This window comes from Dermacentor silvarum, chromosome 10 (assembly GCF_013339745.2).
Source record: "Dermacentor silvarum isolate Dsil-2018 chromosome 10, BIME_Dsil_1.4, whole genome shotgun sequence".
Taxonomy (NCBI): Eukaryota; Metazoa; Arthropoda; class Arachnida; order Ixodida; family Ixodidae; genus Dermacentor; species Dermacentor silvarum.
Genome location: NC_051163.1, coordinates 97,534,074 through 97,556,346, shown reverse-complemented (window position 1 = coordinate 97,556,346; position 22,273 = coordinate 97,534,074). Strand labels below are relative to the sequence as shown.

At 44.0% G+C, this 22,273-nt stretch overlaps 1 protein-coding gene across 1 annotated transcript in view; it reads left to right on the top strand.

Moving 5' to 3' along the window:
- The window catches only part of LOC119466336 (intraflagellar transport protein 122 homolog), a 65,874-nt gene that overhangs the window by 2,924 nt on the left and 40,677 nt on the right, over positions 1-22,273 (top strand). The window contains 9 exon segments of the mRNA XM_037726846.2: positions 703-933; positions 1,644-1,720; positions 2,546-2,679; positions 4,806-4,885; positions 8,943-9,213; positions 13,411-13,549; positions 14,208-14,266; positions 15,708-15,857; positions 19,147-19,335. Coding sequence (XP_037582774.1) covers positions 703-933; positions 1,644-1,720; positions 2,546-2,679; positions 4,806-4,885; positions 8,943-9,213; positions 13,411-13,549; positions 14,208-14,266; positions 15,708-15,857; positions 19,147-19,335 — 1,330 coding nt within the window.

Genomic DNA, 22,273 nt, shown 5'->3' with positions numbered 1-22,273 from the left:
TACAATCACACACCACTTTCAAAATTTTTATGCATTTTTCTTTTGGAGATAATTCTGAGCAAGCCATGGTCAATTTAGCGAAAACAGTTGGAACATAATATTCGCGTCTCTTGTTACCATAATTAGTATAACAGTGCGGTGTAGCGAAGGGCTCTGTTTTACGTAATGTTGCATTTTTGTGGACAAATATCTTAAACTCACTTCAGAATAATACTGCATAAGCACAACGAAAATTTAAAAAGTTGTATTCATAGCCAAGCTGCAAGTCAAGCTGCATTAGGGCATTAAAAGCAAGTGATGAATGTTTAGAGGATGCTAGAGAGTAATGTTAAATTGTATATTACTCGAATAGGTTATTTCAATATCAAAGTGGCCAGTCTTATGCTGAGAGAAGCCTTGACGAACCAGAGAAGACAAAACGAAGGAAAGATTGGTGGCACGTCGCATTCTAGAGTAATCAATCGCTCAACCTAGCAGGCTCTTAAAGCATTTCTTGCGCCGAATAGCCAAAATACAAGAATATCAACGTTTCTTGGCCAAATGTATGATAATAGGGTCTTGAAAGAATACCTTGCCCGACCTAACAATGCTGTTTAACTGAAGTCTACTGGCAGTTATGCGTGTATTTTCACATTCTTTTTTTTTGTGTGTCCTTGTTTCATTTTCATTGAGTATCTGAGGCTCTTGCTTCTTTCTGCTCAGTATATACGACCTGGTTTTCAAGCCGGATGGCAGCCAACTCATAGTCGCAGCTGGCACGCGGGTACTTGTGTACGACACGTCAGACGGCGCGCTCGTTCAACCACTGAAAGGCCACAAGGACACCGTCTACTGCGTCTCCTATGCCAGGGACGGCAAACGTTTTGCATCCGGGAGCGCCGACAAGCAGGTCATCATCTGGACGGCGACCCTGGAGGGCATTCTCAAGTATTCGTATGTACAACGTGCAATCTCATAAACGTGGCCACATGGTGCTTGATTGCCTGCTGTTACTGTTGAACACTTTTCGAGCTTTTGTTTCTTGTGATTGTTGGGTATATAACATGTAGCACTCATCAAATGTAGCACTCATCTTTTGAGAAGCTTGCAGACTCGGATGGTAGCACAAAAGTGTGAAGAGTATGTGCAAAACACATGACTGTGATTTAGACATTGGTCATCCCTGCTGCATAACATGAATAGAGTTCAGTAGTGCAAAGCAATTGGCAGCTGTCTTCAGCTACTCTAAAAAGAAGAAGCGACATTTAGTGGTGTGTACAGCAGCAGACTGTGGCTTGCATCACATTATAGTGTCTGTGTGTCTTTTTGCATGAGGCGCATGTTTTAACTAGTAAATGCACGCCTGACATCCTATGATTTTAACCTTCTTCAAGAGGCTGTGCTTGAAGTCTTGGGGCTCAGTGATATTTGTTTCTACTGCTACTACTACTAGTGCATGTGTTTTAAAACTATTAAAATAAGCTTTACTTAAGTGCCTGTTGCACTTGTTGTTTGCGTTATACATTATCGTATAACTACTATCTCACTGTCAACATATTCATCTGTATTTTGACAGACTGAACCATGTGTGGATGTAACAGAGACTGAATGTTATCTGTGAACAAGCGTCATTGGCCTGCTTCTGTCATCTTTCTCTTTTCCAGACACCACGACTCCATTCAATGCCTCACTTATAATCCTCTCACCCACACACTTGTCAGCTGCTCTTGCTCCGATTTTGGTGAGCACACTGGTGATGTTTTCTTAGTGTATCGATGCCACTGGGCTGCATGGAGGCTTTCACACTTTTGGCTTGCAGTGTGATAAGCTTATGAAGGCCTTTAAATTTTTCACACTTGGTCACCAGCAGCTTATAAGTTTTCTTTGTCTGTCATTCGGCTTGTGGGGCAGATGTGTCATGGTAAAATTATTAAAGGGAAATCTGCTGGTATTGTCATTTAGCTACTGTGATGAGTTGTATGTGGACTTTTTTTTTACAATTAGGCATGTATGACTTCTATTGGAAAGTACACGATGGCTTCTTTTGCTGTTTGGTTGTGTTAATGGTAGCCACACATTGCTTTGGTACAGTTGAGCACTTTGTGATTACAATTTACAAATTCTGTCACATAACTCTTGGTGCATTAACAAGCCTCAATGTTTTTTTGTTTTTTTTTAGTATGCCTGCCAGCTTAGACCTAGACAACTTTCATAAGGTTACACTAACAATGGGTGATTATGTTTTACATTTAGACAGCTCTTATTCAACATGTACTGAAAGCTGTACGATGGTAGTAATTGAGACTAAGTGACACTAGTCATTGTCATACGAATTTTTGTTAACAGATTAGGTTAAATAAGAAGCAAGACAGCTGTTCACAGACCAGACGGGCAAATTTCAGACAAACCCAATCTATGACCAATTACTCCCACTCTGGATGTTGCGTTGTACATGCACTGTGCGCAAACACTAGCACCCAGCTTCTGTGTTGTCGTCTTATTACGAAACTGTACCTGTGCGCCTCGCATCATGTGATTAAGGCGGACTACTCGATGTCATGTGCAGGGCTGTGGTCTTCGGAGCAAAAGTCTGTCTCCAAACACCGTACCAGCGGGAGAGTTACCAGTGCGAGCTGGAACCCCGATGGCCAGTTCTTGGCACTTGGACTTGCAACCGGCACTGTCACCATTCGTGGAAGGGTGAGCCATCTACCTGCCAACTTTCCCAAATTTCCTGTAAAGTTTACAAATTTGGGCTCATTCTACGATTTTACGAGTGTTCCGTAATCATGTTTTACGGGTGTTGAAACGTGTTGAAACATGGGCAGCACAAAGTCGTAAAAAAATGCGTGCAGGAAAGCAGTTGTAATGGTTCTTGTGCCACCCTCGTCTGGCAGTGCAAGTTGCCGTACGAGCATTGCCTTTCGTATACTTTTTGGTCACTGCATTTGAGGTTCCACAGAATTGCAGTGATAATGCCGGGGATCCTGTCAATTCTTGACAGTAGTGCTGAATGTAAATATATATTTAGTACTGCAAATAAGAACCAAACATAGTTTCACTCGTCTGTCGTTGACCATACCCACGAAAGTCTTCTGATGATGAAAACACACTTGTTAAGACAGGTTCCTGAAGCAGGCAAAATCATCATCATCAAATTTGTTCGAAGAGACACTGTGCTTTAAAAACAATGTGTCACTTGTCAGTCTGTGCTCTTCCAAGTTTAGAGCTGCTTGTGTGCCTCATCCGAAGGTAAATCATCGCTCATAAAGTGCATATGTACCCCACAAAATATGTGTGCTCAGGGAAAAAGAAAAGGCACGCTAATTATTTCCTGGGCTAGGAAGTAAATAGAGAAATCATGTCCACAAGAATTTCACTAATTTTAGTGTTGGATTTACGGCAGGTATGCACCTGTATTTTTTTCTCGTGTTATATGTGTAGAAGAACGTAAAGAAAACAAGTCGAATCAACTTAAATTAAATAATACTTCTATCCATTTTGATATGCAAAAATGCCCACGTGCTTGCGTTGTAGTGCATGTTAAAGAACCCCAGGTGGTCAAAATTAATCCGGACCCCTCCACTACGGTGTGCCTCATAATCAGAACTGGTTTTGGCTCATAAAACCCCAGAAAGAAGAAGATATGTGGATGACCATTAAAAACACATTTTTGTGAAAGTACCACGTCAGTTCGCACTTACCTAAAGATATTTAACATCCTCTGTGTATGCATTGTAGGCTCATAAGGAGGCTTTTTTGAATTTATTTTTGCTTTGTTTTCGTGCTGTTACCAAGTTAGCCCATAGATACCAGATGCGTTACTTTTAGAGCGCAGCTCTTAGGGCACCCATTCTTGCGGCAAGCATAACTGAGTGAACGAGCACAGCGAAGAATGAAGGAGTGAACTAAAGAGCACAGCTGGGGATGAAAGACGCGAGGAGGAGGGTATGGCGAAAGCGTGAGAAGAAAAGCATAGTGTGGCGACGATGGCTACGAGATGGCGCCAGAGTAGTGCGCGTCGTCTGGCAAGTCTTAAAGCCCCTCCATCCACGCGCCACCGCCGCTTTTGCTAAATAGCACCAACCTTTGTTGTGCGCCGCTGTTCCCTGATTCGCCGCTCAAACCAGTTCCGCTTCTGGGGTTTCTGTTTCCGGTTTTTCTGCTTCCGGGGGGGATTTCCGGTTTCTGAATTTTCAGCTTGTTGCACTGCTCGCACCTCCACGGAGCAGTGACGTCGCTTCCGTTAAAAATGGATGCTGAGACTACGTAAGTTCCGCTTGATGCTGGAAACTGAGGGGGTGAGCAAGGAAAGAGCATGGAGGAGGAGGGTAGGTTGGCGGTACTTAACCTGGTAGGCGAAAACACGTATGGAGGGGCTTTAGAAAGTCTGTCTGTGGTGGCTGCTGTGAATTGAGCCCATGTGTCACCCCTGCGCTGCCTCTTGCAATCTCCAGATTGGCTAGCCAGCTGTGCCACACTTTTCTCCATTTGCAACGTGCCACACAAGACATTCTTCGTGCCAGCCATTATATAGTGAAATGAAAACACGTATAGAGCTGTGCTCAAAATTTGCATGTGGGAGTACCGTAATTGTCAGTGAATTTTTTCCCTCTCTGTTCATCCTTGTGCTTTGATATGTTGCTTCTGTATGTTTCAATAAGTGCGAAAATTTGTTACTCCCCTTGGCACTGGCTTTTTTCTGGCTAAGCCAATCTGCATAGTCTTTCATGGCCACATCAACATTTATGAGTGGACTTTGAAAGAGAGATGATGCTTTAAAAAATTTGCATGGGCCTTTTATCTCTGCACACATCTTGTTGCAGTCTGGTGAAGAAGTTGTGCGCATTGACAGACCTGGTGGACCGAAGGCGGCAGTTTGGGGCGTCTGCTGGAACCCTGTGAAGTATGTTGATAAGAAATATCTGTTAGAGGTTTCTAAATGGTTGCACACATGTATTTATCAAAGACTCTGATCTGCTTACTTCTATAAGTGATAGTCATTGCCTTGGTACTTATCACCATGAAAGTAATTTCAAGCTTGATACTTCGGTGCTACTTTGATTTCGTTAATTTTCTGTCGTGGCTGTCAACACAGACAATTTTCACTGCACTGGTGCAAACAAATTAAAAAAGAACGTTGCCATTGTAGCTCGCGAGAAGTGATGCAGGACTCGGAACGTTGAGCATCAGTGCAGCTCGTCAAAAGGACGTCTGTGATTAGGTGCCATTTGTACTGCACTGAAAATCTCTGAAGTGATGTGTTGGGATTGTGTCATCTGGAAACCACCAGGTGCATGCGCGCTTGCTTAGTTGCTATTCAGAGGCCGCTAATAACGTAATTAGAATATTACTGTCAGCCCCGCAGCTTTGCCAAGGTTGCTTCAGTAGTATGTACAACTCATTCATAACCAATTTAGTCAAAGAGAAATTTTGCTCAGTTGGCCTTTAGTATGGGTTATAAAGATGTCAGTGGCAACTCAGCAATTATGAGCATTTCTTTCCATCTTTTTTTTTTCTTTTCTTTTTTCTAACCGCATTAGCAACTAAAAGCTTGAACCTGGGTTGGCTATGTCCGCCTGTCACTTCCATGTTACATCAGTGCCTGTCATTGTCGTTGTGTCATTGTAATTCGTGCCCGCCACAATAGCTCAGAGGTGGGTACCAGTGGTGGGTGCACCACAGGTAGCTCAGTGTTATGCTTCTGAGCACAAGGTCATGGGTTGGATACCCAGCCGGGTCTGCTGCATTTCAATGGGGGCAAAATCCAAAAAACACCCATGTAGGGGCACATTAAAGAACCCCAGGTGGCCAAAATTAGTCTGGAGCTGTCTGCTACGGCATCTCTCAAAGCTGCAGAGTTGCCATGGGGCATTAAACTGCATGAATCAATCAAATCAATCAATAATTGATGTCGGCCCACTACTGCATCCTCTGGGGCACCCTTGTCATAAGGCAAAGAAAGATTAGGTATGTCACTCTCACAAGTTATGCATGAAAGACAGCAAAGTTGCATAAGCGGGTTTTCACAACCCTTTGGGGAGGACTGGGATTCAGTTTTCTGGCTCACGGCCTTGCTCGAACACAGCAGTGGTTGCTGCTGCGTTCGAACCTGACCGTGGCTGGCTGTGACAGCACCACAGCATGCTGCGTTGAAGCACCATGGCGTCAGCTTTCACTGCCCCAGCCGTACAATCTCCTAGGTAACCTCCATTGTGAAGCCGGTACAATGTAACGTGAGAAACAAAAATTGCGGGTTACGGGTTACCACACATATAATATGTTATCTATTTGAATTAGAGATACACAAGATGACTTTTATTTTATAATCATTTATTACAATGAAATCCCAATAATTTGAAATCTCTTCACATGAATTAAAGAATAATTCGAACTGATCTAGCAGGCCCGGCAAAGTCCTCCGTATTTGAATATGGAAGAACTCCTGCGAATTCCAACTCCAAAAAGCACGCAACAGGTATTTTGAACAAAATTTCTTGCTGCCATGGTCCGTCTTTCGGACAAACCCGAGCCGAGGGTGAAAGTTTGATGTGTCGCTAGCTACCGTAATCTCACGTGCCGTAAAATTACAGGCGGGTGGGGAGCAGAGACCGAACCTGATCAAACAGAACAGGGTGCGCCCTTCTTTCGCATCCTGCTTAAAAGGAGCACGAAGGAGCCCCCTAGTGTGCGCTCGATCACATTACCACGCATCGAGCCACCATCCTTCTCGGCTCACCCTCGCACGCTTTCCCTCATACCCTCACCAAATGGCACACAGGGCGCGATCTTATCTCACTTGGACTTTATAAGAAACCTAGCTTCTTCCGGCACATGTTGTCGCGCGCCGAGAGAGGAAAGATAAGACTTTGCAATGTCCGCACCATTGACTGGGTGTTATAGTCTAAGGGGCTTTCCTTAGTTCGAACTTCATTTTATTCGAATGAATTTCCGGTCCCCTTGGAGTTCAAATTAATGAGATTCTACTGTATTATGCTTCAAAAAAAAATTCAGGGCTTCGGCACACATAGCGTTGCGTTTACATTTGATTGCGAACAAGCCGCATGAAAACAGGTGCGGAACTCTTCTTCACAGTTTTGCTGTAAAACGAAACTTTATCCGTCACCACCGACCGCCACTGGGATTGCAACTCGCATTCCTGCAGCAATGCGTAGTCGATAGCTTGACGCACTAACCACTGCACTATCGTGCAACTTTCGTGCTTGGTAATTTGTGCACGGTATTGGCGCCCTGCAAAGGTTCTGATGGTGGTAGTGCATCTGCACGTGCGATTTAGATGCTACAGCACGCAATACTGTAGCAGACGAGGGCAACATTCTCTGCATTGCTATGAAGAGCTTCTTTAGAAGATTATGGTGTCCGCCGTGAAAGACTGCTGATGTCTTCGTAAATCAGTTTAGATCCAGAGAAATCACTGGAGTCTGCTGATTATTCTTCTCTTTTTAGTTGTGGAAAGCTGCGCACTGCAAGATTCTCCTTAATGCATTATAATTTTTTAATTTTTTTTTGCCACTAGCACTGCTATTTTTAGGCTTTGTCCTGATATTCAAATAAAACTTAAAGTAAATGGATGATTAACATAGACACTTTACCACATGACCTAAAGCCTTTTGATGTCACTATAAAAGCATAGCACACAGGGCGCAGTCACAAAAAGGTAGCTAGCACCCGCTGGCACGCATAGCAAGTGTGCATAGTTTCTGTTGCAGTTACAACATCAACTCTGGGACAGTTGTCTTCTGAAAGGCAGTTTTCTCTCAGAACAGTAGGGGCTAAACCAATGCGGATGAATGCATCGCTAAACTGTTTCAGCATTTGTCTGGCAAAAAAAAAAAAAGAAGAAATGACTTGATAGCATACAGAAATAATTTCGTTTTAATGTGGACAAACTTTCCAAAATCACTGAAGAGATGACATGACTGCAAAACATGATAAATTTTTGTCTTCTTGTATATCTTTTTTTTTCACTAGCATAAAGATTCCGCAGAAGTCGTAAGCTTGAGTGCCCTCCCCCCCCTTTGTTTTTGTTGTTGTCATCTGCAAGTTACAACTAGCCCACTATCATGTCTGGCTTAATCCTTTTGAAATGTGTTTGCTGCTACATTCTTGGTCTCTCACTGACTGTATTTAATGTCTGTTTTTTTCTAGAGGGACTTGTACAGCCCAATAATGTCTTTTATTCATTGTGGTTACCCGCAACCTCACGAGATGTCGCCACCTGCACAGCTACTCTTTTCTCCGTGTCCTAAGTATTGCAGTAATCCAGCTCGCACGTGCACTAGACACTGGATGCCGGCTATTTTCTGTTGACACCGTGCCCTGATAACAGAGGTGTTGCAGTTAAAGCATACATGTGCCAGGGCTCTAACTGAATGTAATGATAGCATCTGCAAGTGATAGACCAGTGAAAGGAGATGGATAATGTCACACATGGTTAGTGGCATATAGGAAGGCAGGTGAAACAAACAATGGCGATTGGAGTGAAGCTGTTTAGTTGAGTAGACTTGTGCCCACCTAATTGCAGCGGTGCTAAAGGTCAGTGATGGTGATAGAGGAAACCAGGACTGTTGAAAGCTGTCAGTTGAATGACGTGACTCACAGCCAGGTGCTGTGTGAGGAGCAGCATTGTGCACTTGAGATCAAGCAGCATTCATTGAGAAAATTCTACACGCACATTGTGGACAGCTGGTAAAAACGAACCCACCTAGTTAGCAGCTGCAGAACTTGCGATGTAATAACGATCTGATACTGCTAGCACATCTCATTGCAACAGCTGACACTAGACATCAATAGCAAAGAGAAAGCAAACTAGGGCACACCAGCAGCATGACAGTGTAAAAGATAAACAAGTGCCAAAACAAAGTGGGTGCTGCGATATTCATTCCCGGGTTAAAGTGGACTCCCCGATGCGTTTTTTTGCTGCCAATGATTACATGACTCAGGGAGGAAGGCGTCGGAGACGTCCTTGCCGTGGCCGACTGGGCACAGACGCTCAGCTTCTACAATGTGGCAGGCCAGCAGACCGGCCGCGAGCGAAAGTTGGGCTTTGACCCAACGTTTGTCAGCTACTTCCCCGGTGGCGAGTACCTCGTGGTTGGTGGCTCGTGCCGTGAGGCACGTGTGTACACGCGAGACGGCATCTGCGTGGGACCCGTCTCTCAGCAAGCCTCGTGGGTGTGGTGCTGTCAAGCGCGCCCAGATGCCAGCCACCTGGTGAGCCTGAACGTAGTAGAGTGGTTTTGACCAGGGCTCCTTGTTGCTGTGGTAACTGCTCATCATCAGCAGCAGCAGCCTATTTTTATGTCCACTGCAGGACAAAGGCCTCTCCCAGCGATCTCCATTTACCTCTCTCTTGAGCCAGTTGACCCCTTCTTATGTCTGCAGATTTCCTCATTTCATCACATCTCCTAATTCACTGCTGTCCTCAACTGCGCTTCCCTTCTTTTGGCACCCATTCGGTAACTCCAAAAGGACACCCTATTACATGTCCTGCGCATACCACATTCTTCCATAAGCATTACATGTCCTGCCCAACTCCGTTTCTTCTTAACCCTTTCAGGGTCAATGACGTACATATACGTCCTCCGCGAACACCTTAAAATGGTCAATGACATACATGTACGTCATCGCTTGTACATTTAAAAAGCGCGCCTCTTTCGATCATTTCTTTGGCTTGGAATGTGCTGCCACTCGACGGGAACACATGGAATTTTTTACTTGCGCCGATGCCTCGCCGTATTTTTTTTTTTTTTTATGGCAACGGCGCATTCGGGTTATCGCTTGCGCATCCGGGCATGCGCAGCGGCGGCAAGTTTCGGTTTTCTCCTGCGGCAGCTCCCACTTGTTGCACGCGCTAAACTGATGGCTATCTGGTTTCAAATCTCTGAAAGGGTGACCGCTTGTTACTCGATCGTTTATCACTCACAGCAGCGATAACACCTGTTGCCAGGCAGGCGCGTATATACACAAACGATGCTGCCATTTTTGCGTCTCCTTTTTTGGAGACCACAAAAGCTCTATCGCACCTTGCTGGCGATAAGACGAAGGCTTCTCACTTGTTTCGGTTTCTGGACGTGCACACAACCATTTTTCAGTGCGCTTATCTTTTTATTCATGAATAAACATTGCGTATTTTGCAACACAAATAACTTTTTGGTCACTTTACGGTCACCCTAAAAAAATTACGACCTTTTTTTTTTTGAAATAGTTTCTTTCGACGAATTTAAATCAGCAATAAAAAAATTAAGCCTGGGGGGGGGGGGGGTCGCATTTGGCGAAAAAATTCGTCCCTCAAAGGGTCAAATTCAACTAGAATCAACTAGTAATCAACTAGAATATCGGCTACCCCCATTTGCTCTCTAATCCATACTGCTGTCTTCCTGTATCTTAAAAGGGGCCCTGAACCACCCCTTGGGCTTGGTGAAATAACATAGTACGCAGGTAGCATAAGCTTTTGTGAACATCTCAGCCATGTTTCGCTGTCGTATGCGATGCGTGCGGCTCGCAAGCAGACCGTGAAGTCACTTTTCGTTCAAACGCTCTCTTTTCAAACAGAAGCCTACTCCTCACTCTCTTCTGGATGCTTTATTTCGTAATAAAGCTGATTCCCCTACGTGGCTGCTATTGGTAGCTGCGCTTCGGCTACACACAGTAGATACTGCGGCCACCACGGGGTGCCGCCACAAGTCCACTGGCTAAGCGCACTGCGGCTCGCTGAGGACAACCGCATTTGGCTTACATTTAGTGCGTCGTAGGCACCAAAATTGGAAGTCGTGGTGTCTACGTTAACATCCAAAATGAAATTTGAACTGAACTTTTCATTCCATCACTTGTTGCATGATCCCTTACTTCTCCTCAGATGTCTTTGTTAACCTCCAAGTTTCTGCCTCATATTTAGTACCGGTAGAATGCAATCATTGTTCACTTTTCTTTTCAGCTGCCTGTCATGACACTCTCGTGGTTCACTGCTCGTAGTTCATTAAATAATTTTATTCCCTTCTGTAGAAGCGGTTTGACAGAGGTCTCAACTCCTTAGTACAAGACAGATATGCACCCACAGAGTACAAATGCCGTGTACATGAACGACATTGGCTCAGCCAGTACATTTGTAATACTTGACACAATCGCAACATGTACGCATGGATAGCTGTGCACTGCATAAACAAATACTATTATTATAGATTACATGGTATCAAATTCTACAAGACCAATACAGCACTGTCGAACAGTGTCTTTACCCATGGCACTTGGCCACTTTTCAACAGCTATTGAGTCGATGGCCATTGAATTCTTTAACTCTTTGCCTACCTTGGGGAAAATAGTTGGTTTTTGTTGGTTATGGCAGATCTTTTTCTCAAAGAATTACTGCACTCAATATTTTATGTAATACATAAACAAAAAGCACAATGAATGCACTTTTGAAGCATAAAGTTTTCTTAACGAGATTTATGTCATAAAAAAGATATAAATTGCCAAAATCAAGATTGTTGGATAAAATTGAACAAAGTTTGTAAAGACGCACTTGGTATCTACTAAGAAAAAAATTTTACGAAAATTATGAGATATACAAAATGTATTGCCGTCTATTAGGCACTATCTCCGAAAAAAATCAAAATTTTATTTGAACAGGTATTTCGCTCCATAAATTTAACTGCGAGCACTACAGTTGGGCCTGCAGCCGCCAATGTTCCGGGCTGGTTTGCGTCGTCGTCGCTTTCAGACTCAAAGTGCGACGAAAACTCGGTGTCCTCCAACTCGCTGCTATTCGATGCATCGATAAGGTCTGCCGCAGAGGCAGCGGAATTGCAATATCTGCGATCTCCCGGAGCACACGCCGCTCCTGGAGCCGGCCATTTTTGTGTTCTGCTTTGACGATCTTGAAACTTCAGGAGCGCGTTTAAAAGTCACCGCTTGGCGGGAAAAAAGTGAACTGCTTAGAAAACAAAAATATAGTTTCTCCTCCTTCACCTCCGATGGTGCAGTTTGTCCGTGAGCGGCGCGGAAGGTCTCGAAAGCGGCGTTTCAAACCATCGATAGCGGGCGGCCATTTTTGCTTTCTACTTTGACAATCGCCAAACTTCAGAGTGCGTTCAAAAATCACCGCCTCATGGAAAAAAGGCAAGCTGCTTAGAAAACTATAATATAGTTCTCCTCCTTCACGTCCGATAGCACGCTAACGATGCCCAGTGGGCACAGAGTTGCAGCTACATGGAAAACTTAATGGTTCTTGAAATGCTTTAATAATCTAACACCAAGTGCCTGTGGCTCCATGATCGCAAGTGACAGTTCTGTATCTGCAAAGGTGACCAGTGCTACAATTTATTCTAAATGCCCAGAAGTGTTCATTGCTGTAGGGCTTTTAAATAACTTATTGAAATAATGTACTATCTTTAGTGACGCTGTTGTTGCATTTGCACATTTTGTATGGATTGTTGTAGGTTTTGTTTGAGAGCTGTGGCAACATTTGCGGTTGTAGGTGCAAGAAAGTTAACTATTTTACAAGGTAAATAGCTTCCTAGTATTTTTTTTTTTTTCAATATCATTGCTTACTGCTCACTAGTCTAAACACACCGCTGACAAAGGTGCCCTTGTCCACTGTTCCAAGACCTTCATCATTTAGAATGGAGTTCCCGGTAACTTCATCTACTCGAAAGACTACTGACTCAATGCCTATCAAAACTGCTTGTGTAGCAGCACCTGCTTTGCTGTTGATAGACTATCGGTTCGAAGCTCTTCTAAATGGCCGTGTGACACCAGTATTAGACTAACTACAAATCTCTATAGGTTACGCTTTTTGTCATGGCAACGATGACGTGCTTCCAGCTCCACAATCACTTTCAGCGCGTGCAGCCAGCAAAAGCACTGCCTTCGAGATTTGTTTTTTTCTCTACACAGGCCAACATCGCAGGGTGTGGATTTTGACATCAACAATTAGGATTCTTGCTAGTGCGGTGCTTTGGTGTTGTACAATAAATAGTTCAATAGCAGGGCATCAATTGGTACAGGAGAAGATTTTCATGGGTTCAACATTTATTTTCATATAAAAATCATGTAGAATGCAGAAATGCTCTCGTTAGCCTTCTGCAGCACTGTATATTACACAGTTGTCTATGCTAAGTTAACACCTGATAATTGGAAGAACTAGCAAAAATAATTATGTTAGAATTTCTTTTGTGCATGTAGTAGGACACTGCTTGTTAGGCTTGCCCTTCAAGATGGGTTTCTGTGCACCGATTTCGTTCGTAAAAAAAAAAAAAAGAGCTCTGAAAAATAAAGTCTGCTAGCAATTCTTCCTTATCAGCCTAGTTATGTTAAAGGAAAGTATTCTTGTGCTAGTCACAGGTGGTGGTGGTTTCTTGGCGATGATTAAAATTCTCTACATTTATGCTGCTTCTGGCTCAACTTTCTTAGGCTCTGGGCTGTCAAGATGGCACAATCGCCTACTTCGAGCTGGGCTTCTCCACAGTGCACAGCCTGTACCGTGAACGGTATGCCTACAGAGACAACATGACAGACGTCATCATTCAGCACCTCGTAACAGATGAAAAAGGTATGCATCCATAATTTCTTAAATGCGTAAAAATTTCTATGGTTACCCAGCAAGAAAACTGTCTGAGCGTCCGTCCGTCCTCCGCGAAAGACGATCGCTTTCAAGTTTGCCAGCTGTGGAAGAAAACGACAAACAAATCTCTGAGACTACGTGACGTGTGCAATCAGGCACGCACTAGGCACACCTTTAGTAAGCCAGAACTGTGTAGAAGCCGTGGCTTCGGATTGGAACGTCATCAGCGCTGGCGCCGCCACCTACCATAGTTTGCTTGCCTCATCAGTTCACGTTGCACCGCCTTCCTCAACGGTTTGTGTCGCCACAGCGCTGTCGCATTTACTGTAATGGCGCCAAGACGACCTCAGTCGATGAGCAGTGCTAGGATTACCAGCAGCGTTGAGTGTGAGCACTCAAGCACCACGTAGTGCCTCATAGTCAGAACTGGTTTTGGCACCTAAAACCCCAGAAAGAAGAACTCAACACCACGTCATTACTACGAAATGCCTACGCATCATTCAAATCTTTGTTTGTTTGTTAGTTTTGTTTGCTTGCCTTCCATTTGCTGACACGAATGCTTCCACTTGCTGTAACTTGCAGGATTCATTGAGTGCAGTGCTTGAATTTTGCTTGCGACGTGTGCCACTAACTTCAACCTTTGCAGTGCGAATCAAGTGCCGTGACCTGGTCAAGAAACTGGCAATCTACAGGAACCGCCTTGCGGTGAGTTCACTGGTGGAGTGTTTGCGGTTGTTGACTGGAAAGATTAGGGAGCAGTCTTCACTCCTATCAAACATTGTCCTTTCAAGGTTTTCTGGAGTAGCATCATAGGTGTCTTTGCACATAAACGATGCTCTAGTTGAGATTAAGAGGAGTTCTTACTGGTCATGCAGCGCGTAATGTGGACAACCTATGGACGTTTAGATTAACAGAGTAGGCGTCAAGCACAATCAAGGATGGCAAAGGGTTATGTGGCGGGATTAAGAAATTCCCAGGTATAGGATGGAATTGGCTGACATAGGACAGGTGTAATTGGAGATTACTGGTAGAGGGCTACCAGTAATAAATGGGCTAAAATGTAATAATGATGAGGGTAAAATGACTGTGTAACACGACTGCGCCAATTTTTTAGTAATGCTACCTTGAGACGGTTGAGCTATTTTCAGTGCCTGCAGGATAGCCTACATTGACTGCTGAGCTAGCTTTGGTCTTCAGCATTTGTGATAACTCTGTGTGCGTGCATGTGTGCGTGCAAATTCAGATGCAGCTGTTGTGGCTGCCATTCCACTGCGGGCTTTGATAGAATTGAATGTCTGTGTGCTTATTTACAATACATGTGTATGTCTGTACAGTCAGGTGATGTTTTGCAAACCCAGGTACTATTTTGAATTACAGTCTGCTTATCCCGTTATGCATGTTATTCAAATTTAATTTTACATGGTTGTAGTGATGGCACATCGTGCTCGCTCGATGCTTCCCCAGTAAACACAAGAGTGCTGTGATTTCTTAGCACAAATAGGTTTACAAGCAGGGTCTGAATTCAATAAATCTATATAAGTGGAATTTGTGATTGATCATTACTACAGTGATCTGTTTATTGCGCCAATCGCAATCAAAAGTGGCCAACTGATGAAGGGACACTTTTACGTAAAAGAAGCTTCATGGATTTGAGCCTAGGTCCTTAAAATATTGTGTCCCATTTGTGTGAAACTACTGGCTAGCTTGTTTCCTTCTAACCAGTTCATAATACAGTCAACATGCAGCAATTCAAACTCACAGAAAACGAAGATCTTTTTCTTTAATTAAATGAAAGCTTTAATTATCAAAGATAGAAGAAAACGAGGCCCGTAACAGAATTCTGATATACACATCGGTTTACGTTGGAGCAAATATGCAGCTAAAACAGATGCACAGAGGGATGTCAACATACATAGCTATCTCAGTGTCAAACACAGGCGTGTTTTGACTCTTTGTACTTTGTGAACATCTCACCAGTACATTCTGGTTGTGCATCTTCATGCTGGGAAACCAGAGAAATTTGAATGAACCAGAAGCCATGTTCAAATAAAGTTGATATCCGCTATATTGAAAACTTAGTGGGCCAGCCAAAATTTTGTGATAAAGTTGAATCAACTGGAAATTTAAATAGTGTCATCACGTGCAGGTCCAGCTGCCCGAACGAATCATGGTGTATGAGCTGAGTAGCGACGCATCTGACCCTAACGACATGCACTACAGACTGCGGGACAAGATCGTCCGCAAGGTGGAGTGCACGCTGCTGGTCGTCTGCTCTGAGCACCTTGTCCTTTGCCAGGTACGTGCTCTCCCATCACCCAAAGCACCAGACTTCACCTACTATCGTTATCAACGATCTGTTACAACTGCTAAAGTCCCGCTTTAACAGGGAAACAAAGTGCACATTGTGTTTTTTTGCACTAACATTGACAGATGGCGTCATTGTTCTGTTCCTGCGAAATTTATTTTTTTTTTTTAATTCTTGCGTTGCTGCAGACATGAACTTTTGATTTGTTCTGGCTGAAATGGGCAAAAAAATGCACCCACATAAAGTATTAAGTTGCATCTGCTGCAAAATGCAACCTATCACTTCAGGGTGTTACATAACATGTTGGCAGTAGAGATGTAAAGATGGTCACAAGCTACGTATAGCCATAAGAGCAAATAAGAACACTAAAGAGCATTATAAGTACAAAACTATGATAATAATGTTCAGGTGCAAAGGAACATTAAATGAAGAAAAATAATGTAATGCAACACAACCATTTGTTAAAGATTCAGACGCTCACAGAGCCTTCTGTATTAATTAATTGGTTGAAAGCAACTCACAACAAACACAAATACTTACTAAGAAAACAGGCAGCCTACTTATAGGGTGTAGCACTGCTAGTTAATTGCATAATTAGTTGCTAATTAACTGCAGTTCATGCAGCTGTTACTTGGCAAACATGACCAAATACAAATTTTACTTGTTGAATCAGGCTGTTGAACATCCCGGCACATACAGTAGTGTATTTCCTTAGTGCAATCCGTACATTGGTGCATTTTGCTGCAGGAGTTGTGAGTACCATGTATTACCTTGGGACTGTGCGACTTCAGCACGATGGTGGACTGGCAGTCACATTGCTTCATCCACGTTTGGGACTGCCATCGCTTTGCATGTTGTCAGTGTCCTTGCAAATATTCAAATCATGGCCTATTGAAAGAGACAGCAGAGATAAACATTGTCAAGCTTGATTTGTAGCTTGCACTTGCACAATGCAAAATAAGTTGCTCTCACTATGGGTGGAGGCCTAATTAGCCATAAACAATGTGAAAGGCGGGTAGTACTGCCATCCTGAAATTTTCGTACCAGCTCCCCATGATGTCATATATTTTGACATCATTTTAACATTAGCTCCAGTCTGCTTAATGATCTATTAATAAAAAAAGACATCGAGGCACATTATAAGTGTATAAGTGTTTTCAGCATCAATATGGAAACATTGCTTGTATATACAGTAGAATCTCGATACAAATCTGTGTAATACGTTTTTCGGGATAATGTTTTTTTCTTTTTCTTTTCCTGGCCAACAGGAGCAATGTTACACATAGGAGCAATGTATTTTTATACGGTTCATACGATCGCGTTTTCACCTGAAATTGGATAATACCACTGCAAACTGGTGTTTCTGAAACTCGTAGCTTTATATTCGATTGTACTATATTAAATTACATTTCAATGACCCACGAAGACAGTGCTTAGGGCCGACCACACGAACGGAAAAACGCGCGCCACGAAGCTTCCACAAAGAGGGTTTTTCGTGCCGTAGGAGGGATCGGTCCTGGACCGATTTAAATTGCGGTGTGCCGCGGCGGCAAATGAGCTGCGAGCGAAGGAGACCAGTGAGAGCTGCCCCTTCAGTGACACGTGATGCCACTCCGCATAACGCGCGTGTTATGCAGAGCAGTATCACTCGATGCCACAGGAAGCTTTGCTAGTGAGTTTGTCACCAAGTAAGCCTGTTTTCTTCCTTTTTTAGGTTTGTTTGGATAATACTAATTTTGTATAATACGAATTTTAGATGATACGGTTTATTTTCTAGCTCCCATGAAGATAGTGTCAACGAGATTCCACTATAAATGATGCACGTATGCAGAAATATAGTGAAATCCCTTACGTCACACTGATATCGTGGCCCTCGTGGTTTAGATGCAATATATTTTAAAAAGCCAGTGTTGCCCTTCATTCCCTCTGCTAATTATCAATCTTATACCACTAAAAAGGTGTAAATATAGTTTTTATTGAATATGTTACCATTTTAAGCTGCTTTATTGTTTCCCTTTAGTGTCCCTTTAGAATTAACTGCTAAAGGAGATGTAGTTTTGACAGTGACTGAGGATCTTGTTCAGACATTCATGCCGTGAACGCCTGGGTTATTGGCAATCTTGTGGAAAAACCTCTTATCTGATCAGCAATGTCAACATATACTTTTTTGTCTGCTAGCTGAAGCCAGTGTGCTCACATTTTACACTATCATCATGATAAAACTTTATTTGTTTGCCTTTCATATTAGGGGTGAGTGAATAGTAATTTTTGAGGCCAAACCAAATATGAATTGAATAGTGCCAGAAGCGAATCAAATATTGAATGCCTTTAAAATAGTTTTTGAATAACGAACAGCCATTTTCACAATTAATCCGATGCGATGCCCTGGTATTCATAATGCTAGCAAGTTTCTGTCATTACATTACACGCTATGAAGCATTGTTTGTTATGCGCACAAATGGAGCATTAGGAACACAGGAAAAGTTTACTCGCATAAATAGGACTCTTCAGAGAGTACGAATGATCGCTGTATAGCCAGTCGAGTATGGCTCCCTAAGCGATGTAGCCTACTCCACTACGTAAATTCTCGGTATTCTCGCCTATACTATTCCCGTTGGTATTAAATTTGTTGAACTCTTGCTCCGATTTTATGTTGGATTGCGCAAGTTGACCTATTGAGGTATCCTTAAAATATGCATACTTACGAATAGTGAGTATTCTATTTGTAATTCCAAATTTTTGAGCATTCACACACTCCTATTACATAAGCATTAGTCCTCTGTTAGCGCGAACTGTGGACTGCATAGCTCATGCACTTTTCTGCTTCCTGCTCAGTATCTACACTACTTTTTTTTTTTGTTACGTGATTTCTATGCCACATTGATGCTGCAGCATTGCAGGGCAAACACCTGCAGTGCAGCCTGTACCATTATGTAGTTATGTGCAAACGTGCATTCAGTGCATTTACCGTGTGGTGGGTCATTGAATGCGTTGTAGCTTTGCTCTAAAGGCTCCCATTTATTTCTAAGCCAAATTTATTTTAAAATTTCATATCCCTTCACAGTTCCTCTCTAGCCCCTATTTTGCGCACAGCTAGTGTCATCAAGTCACTTTTGCATGGTCAAAACAGCAATGTAGATATGTAGGCCATGTAGATTGCAAGCAGGTGCTATGGGGCTGCCCTGTCTTGACTCATAAGGCCGCACTACTATGGCATGTGGCAAGTGGTAACCTTCACAGAAGTTCAGGGCTGCCAATCAGTGTTTCACGTCAACTGCAGGAACGGCGACTACAGTGCCTGCGTCTTCGTGGTGGTGCTTGCGAACGGGAGTGGGTCCTGTCGTCGGCGATCCGCTACATCCGGGCTCTCGGTGGCCCTGTCGGCCGTGAGGGCCTCCTGGTTGGCCTGCGGGATGGGCAGGTGCTGCAGCTGCTATTGGACAATCCCTTCCCGCTGTTCCTCATCAAGGTGTGTTGCCTCAGCGGCACAGGGAGTTCAAATGCGTGTTGCTGCTGGTATGGCATGTTAGCTTCTGGCACATTGGATGGATGGATGGAAAAACTTCATTAAGCGAGCGAGTTTGGACCCTTCAAGGGCCCAGGGCCACCGCACAGCCCTCACATCACGTGCATGTGTCCAGGCCACGTAGGGCCATGGCACTGGCACCCCGGTTCACACAGCGAAGTTGGGTGTCCGGGTCCTGCGACACAAGGAGGGCCTCCCATTCAGCCTTTCGATGGCAGGCTGTCCTTACGGGGGAGGATCGGCAGGGCAGCTGAAGAGGATGTGGTCTAAGGTGGCATGTGGCTCTCCACAGAGAGTGCACTCTGGCGAAATGGGGTGGAAGTGGGATAGGAGCTGAGGGGTGGGAACAGTTCGGGTCTATTGGAAGCAGTGAGACATCTGGGGCTGTATTCTTAAGTGACTACTTTTGGGGATGCAATCAATTTCACACGATTTCACATGAATTGGCATCGGACATGCTGAATTATGTGATGCTGTATCGAGTGGTCACTTCCGAGAATACAATCACTTTTACAAGATTTTGCATGACTTGGCACACGGTGCCTGGAATGCCGTCAGCCGTATACTCTTGCACCTCTGGTGCAGAGTCATGCTGTACCTCACAAAAGTGATTGTATCGTCGGAATTCATTGTTTGAGAATACCACCCCCGGCAAGCTGTCGTTTATGATTCCTAAATAAGAGGGGCCAGATCAGGGGAAGCAGGGCTAGTCCTAGTAAGAAAACGAGTTCTTATAAACGTAGTGGTAGAAGTGAGAAGCCACTTCAATCATTGTCAAAAGTTTGTCGCAAGTTGCGCAGTAGTTTTGCTGCATCTAGCTGACATCAAGCTGTAACAAGTAATTGATTGTGAACTGCCATCTTGTACTTAGGAGAGCTCACTGTCGCTTCAGATGCCGAAATTCTCAGCTCGAGAAACATGCTTTTTCTGGTCATCTGTCCATGTTTTTCTGTCCATATTTTTCTGTCACAGTCTTTGAGTTTTCTATAAAGGCTTGGCGTTTTATTTTTTTATTTTATTTTTCATGAGACACTGGTAGTTTGTGCATTGCCAGAGAGCCGAGAACATTCTTACTTTGCGCTTGTTGGACGTACGAGGCCAAGTTTGCATTTGATTCCTGCTGGAGAAGTTAGATGCCCCTGGTAAGTAACCTTGCAGGATGGAAAGTAAGGTAAAAAAATGAGGAAAAAAGAAGGCCAGAAGGACATAGTGCTATACTCTCAACTGAAGCTTTATTAGAAAAGCTTCAGTATTATAGATGTGCACCATGGCATTTAGGGGTGCAGTATGTCTACACAACAACTAGCTCAGCAAAGCATCTTACTCGATGTAACCTCACATTGGAATAAACAGCATTTCTTGGGATACAGTTCAAGATTGGCTTTATCTGAGTTGGTCGACTAACTAGAGGTACGTTAGCGCAAAATACTGAAACATACATAACAGACAAGGACAAAAACGCATGCTAGTTGACGATGGTCGAGAACACAAGAAAGGTTTGTGTCCACATGCACAAAGGTCCTTTCAAGGGCTAAGTTGTTGCCATGTAGAACAAGCAGACATCTGTGAACAGTCGCTGCAACGTAGAGGGCTCATAAGCTTCTTAGACATGGTGGCCACATTACACAAATTAAGTAGCATAACTTGAAATTGCCAGTTTTCTTCCACTCGTAAAAGCTGTTTTTTCTCGGTCCTGCAGAGCCATCACAACCTGCCACTTCTCACTATAGCAGCAAAAGCTAGGGCTTTGAGCTGGGGAGGCTGAGATTTCAGTATTGCCAGCATTGAAATCCAGGCTTGCATCATTAAGCAACAGAGGCACAGTGGAAACAGGTTCAAGAGTCTAGGTAGCAGTATTAAGAGGACAAGTTTCAGGCAGCCGTCAACTGCTGTGCTGTAGGTGTTGCGTATGGTCCAATGAAGCTAGGAAATTGGTGCATTTCTCTTTCTCTGGAAATGCTGTGGAAGTCGTTTATTGATCACCTGACCCCTTCCTTGTTGTCTTCTTGCTTTGCGCACTCATTCGACGGTCATGCTATTGCCAATGTCTTTTCACTGCCGATCGAACACGCAATGCTGTGCTCGGGATCTTTGCACACCACGGCACAACTCTCAGACGCTGACTTCTCATCAATGACTAGGTACGGTCAAGTCCAGGCACTGACGTAACTGAGTGAGTTGGCCTTGTTGAAAAGTCAGGGTGCTCCTGTTTTTCTTTACCCATGTTAATGGCTAAGTCGCTATGATGTTTGTGGGGATGCGCGACTCTCACGCATCCACTAATGTTGTTTTCCCCGCATGGCTCCCGTAATCCGGCTTTGCCGCGTAGCTTTACGGCGGCGGAGTTGCAGCGTATTACAAGAGAGGGCGCTAGTGTTGCGCTGCTAACGCACCTGACGGCGGGGGGTTAGGCGGGCTCAAAAGGGAGAACGCGGTTCCTCTTCGGGGGGGGGGGGGGGGGGGGGGGATCGGTGAGTGATTTGGACGTTCCGTCCGTGCGCCGACCCAGCTTCGCGAGACCGTCTCGTGAGGCTTGGAGCAGGACACCGGTATGGACAAACACAGATCGTTCGAACTCGCCACCGTTCGCGTGACCATACACGTGAAAGACTAGGCGATGGTGTCATAGCATGGGGCAAACATATTCACTTGCTATCCGGTCGCGGTGAGTCGGACTACCTTGATTTGTCGCGCGCCCATGTGAATGTTCTATTGGTAGTAATTCGGCTAGCGTGTATTAGTGTATGAAAGGTTCAATAAATGCCCTTTTGATCGTTAACACTACCATGTTATCGTTCCTTTGTCCCAAGAGCCCGTGTGAGACCCCACATGTTCCACTACTGCGGATGAGGTAAAGAGTTCAATTCCCACCTGCAGTGCC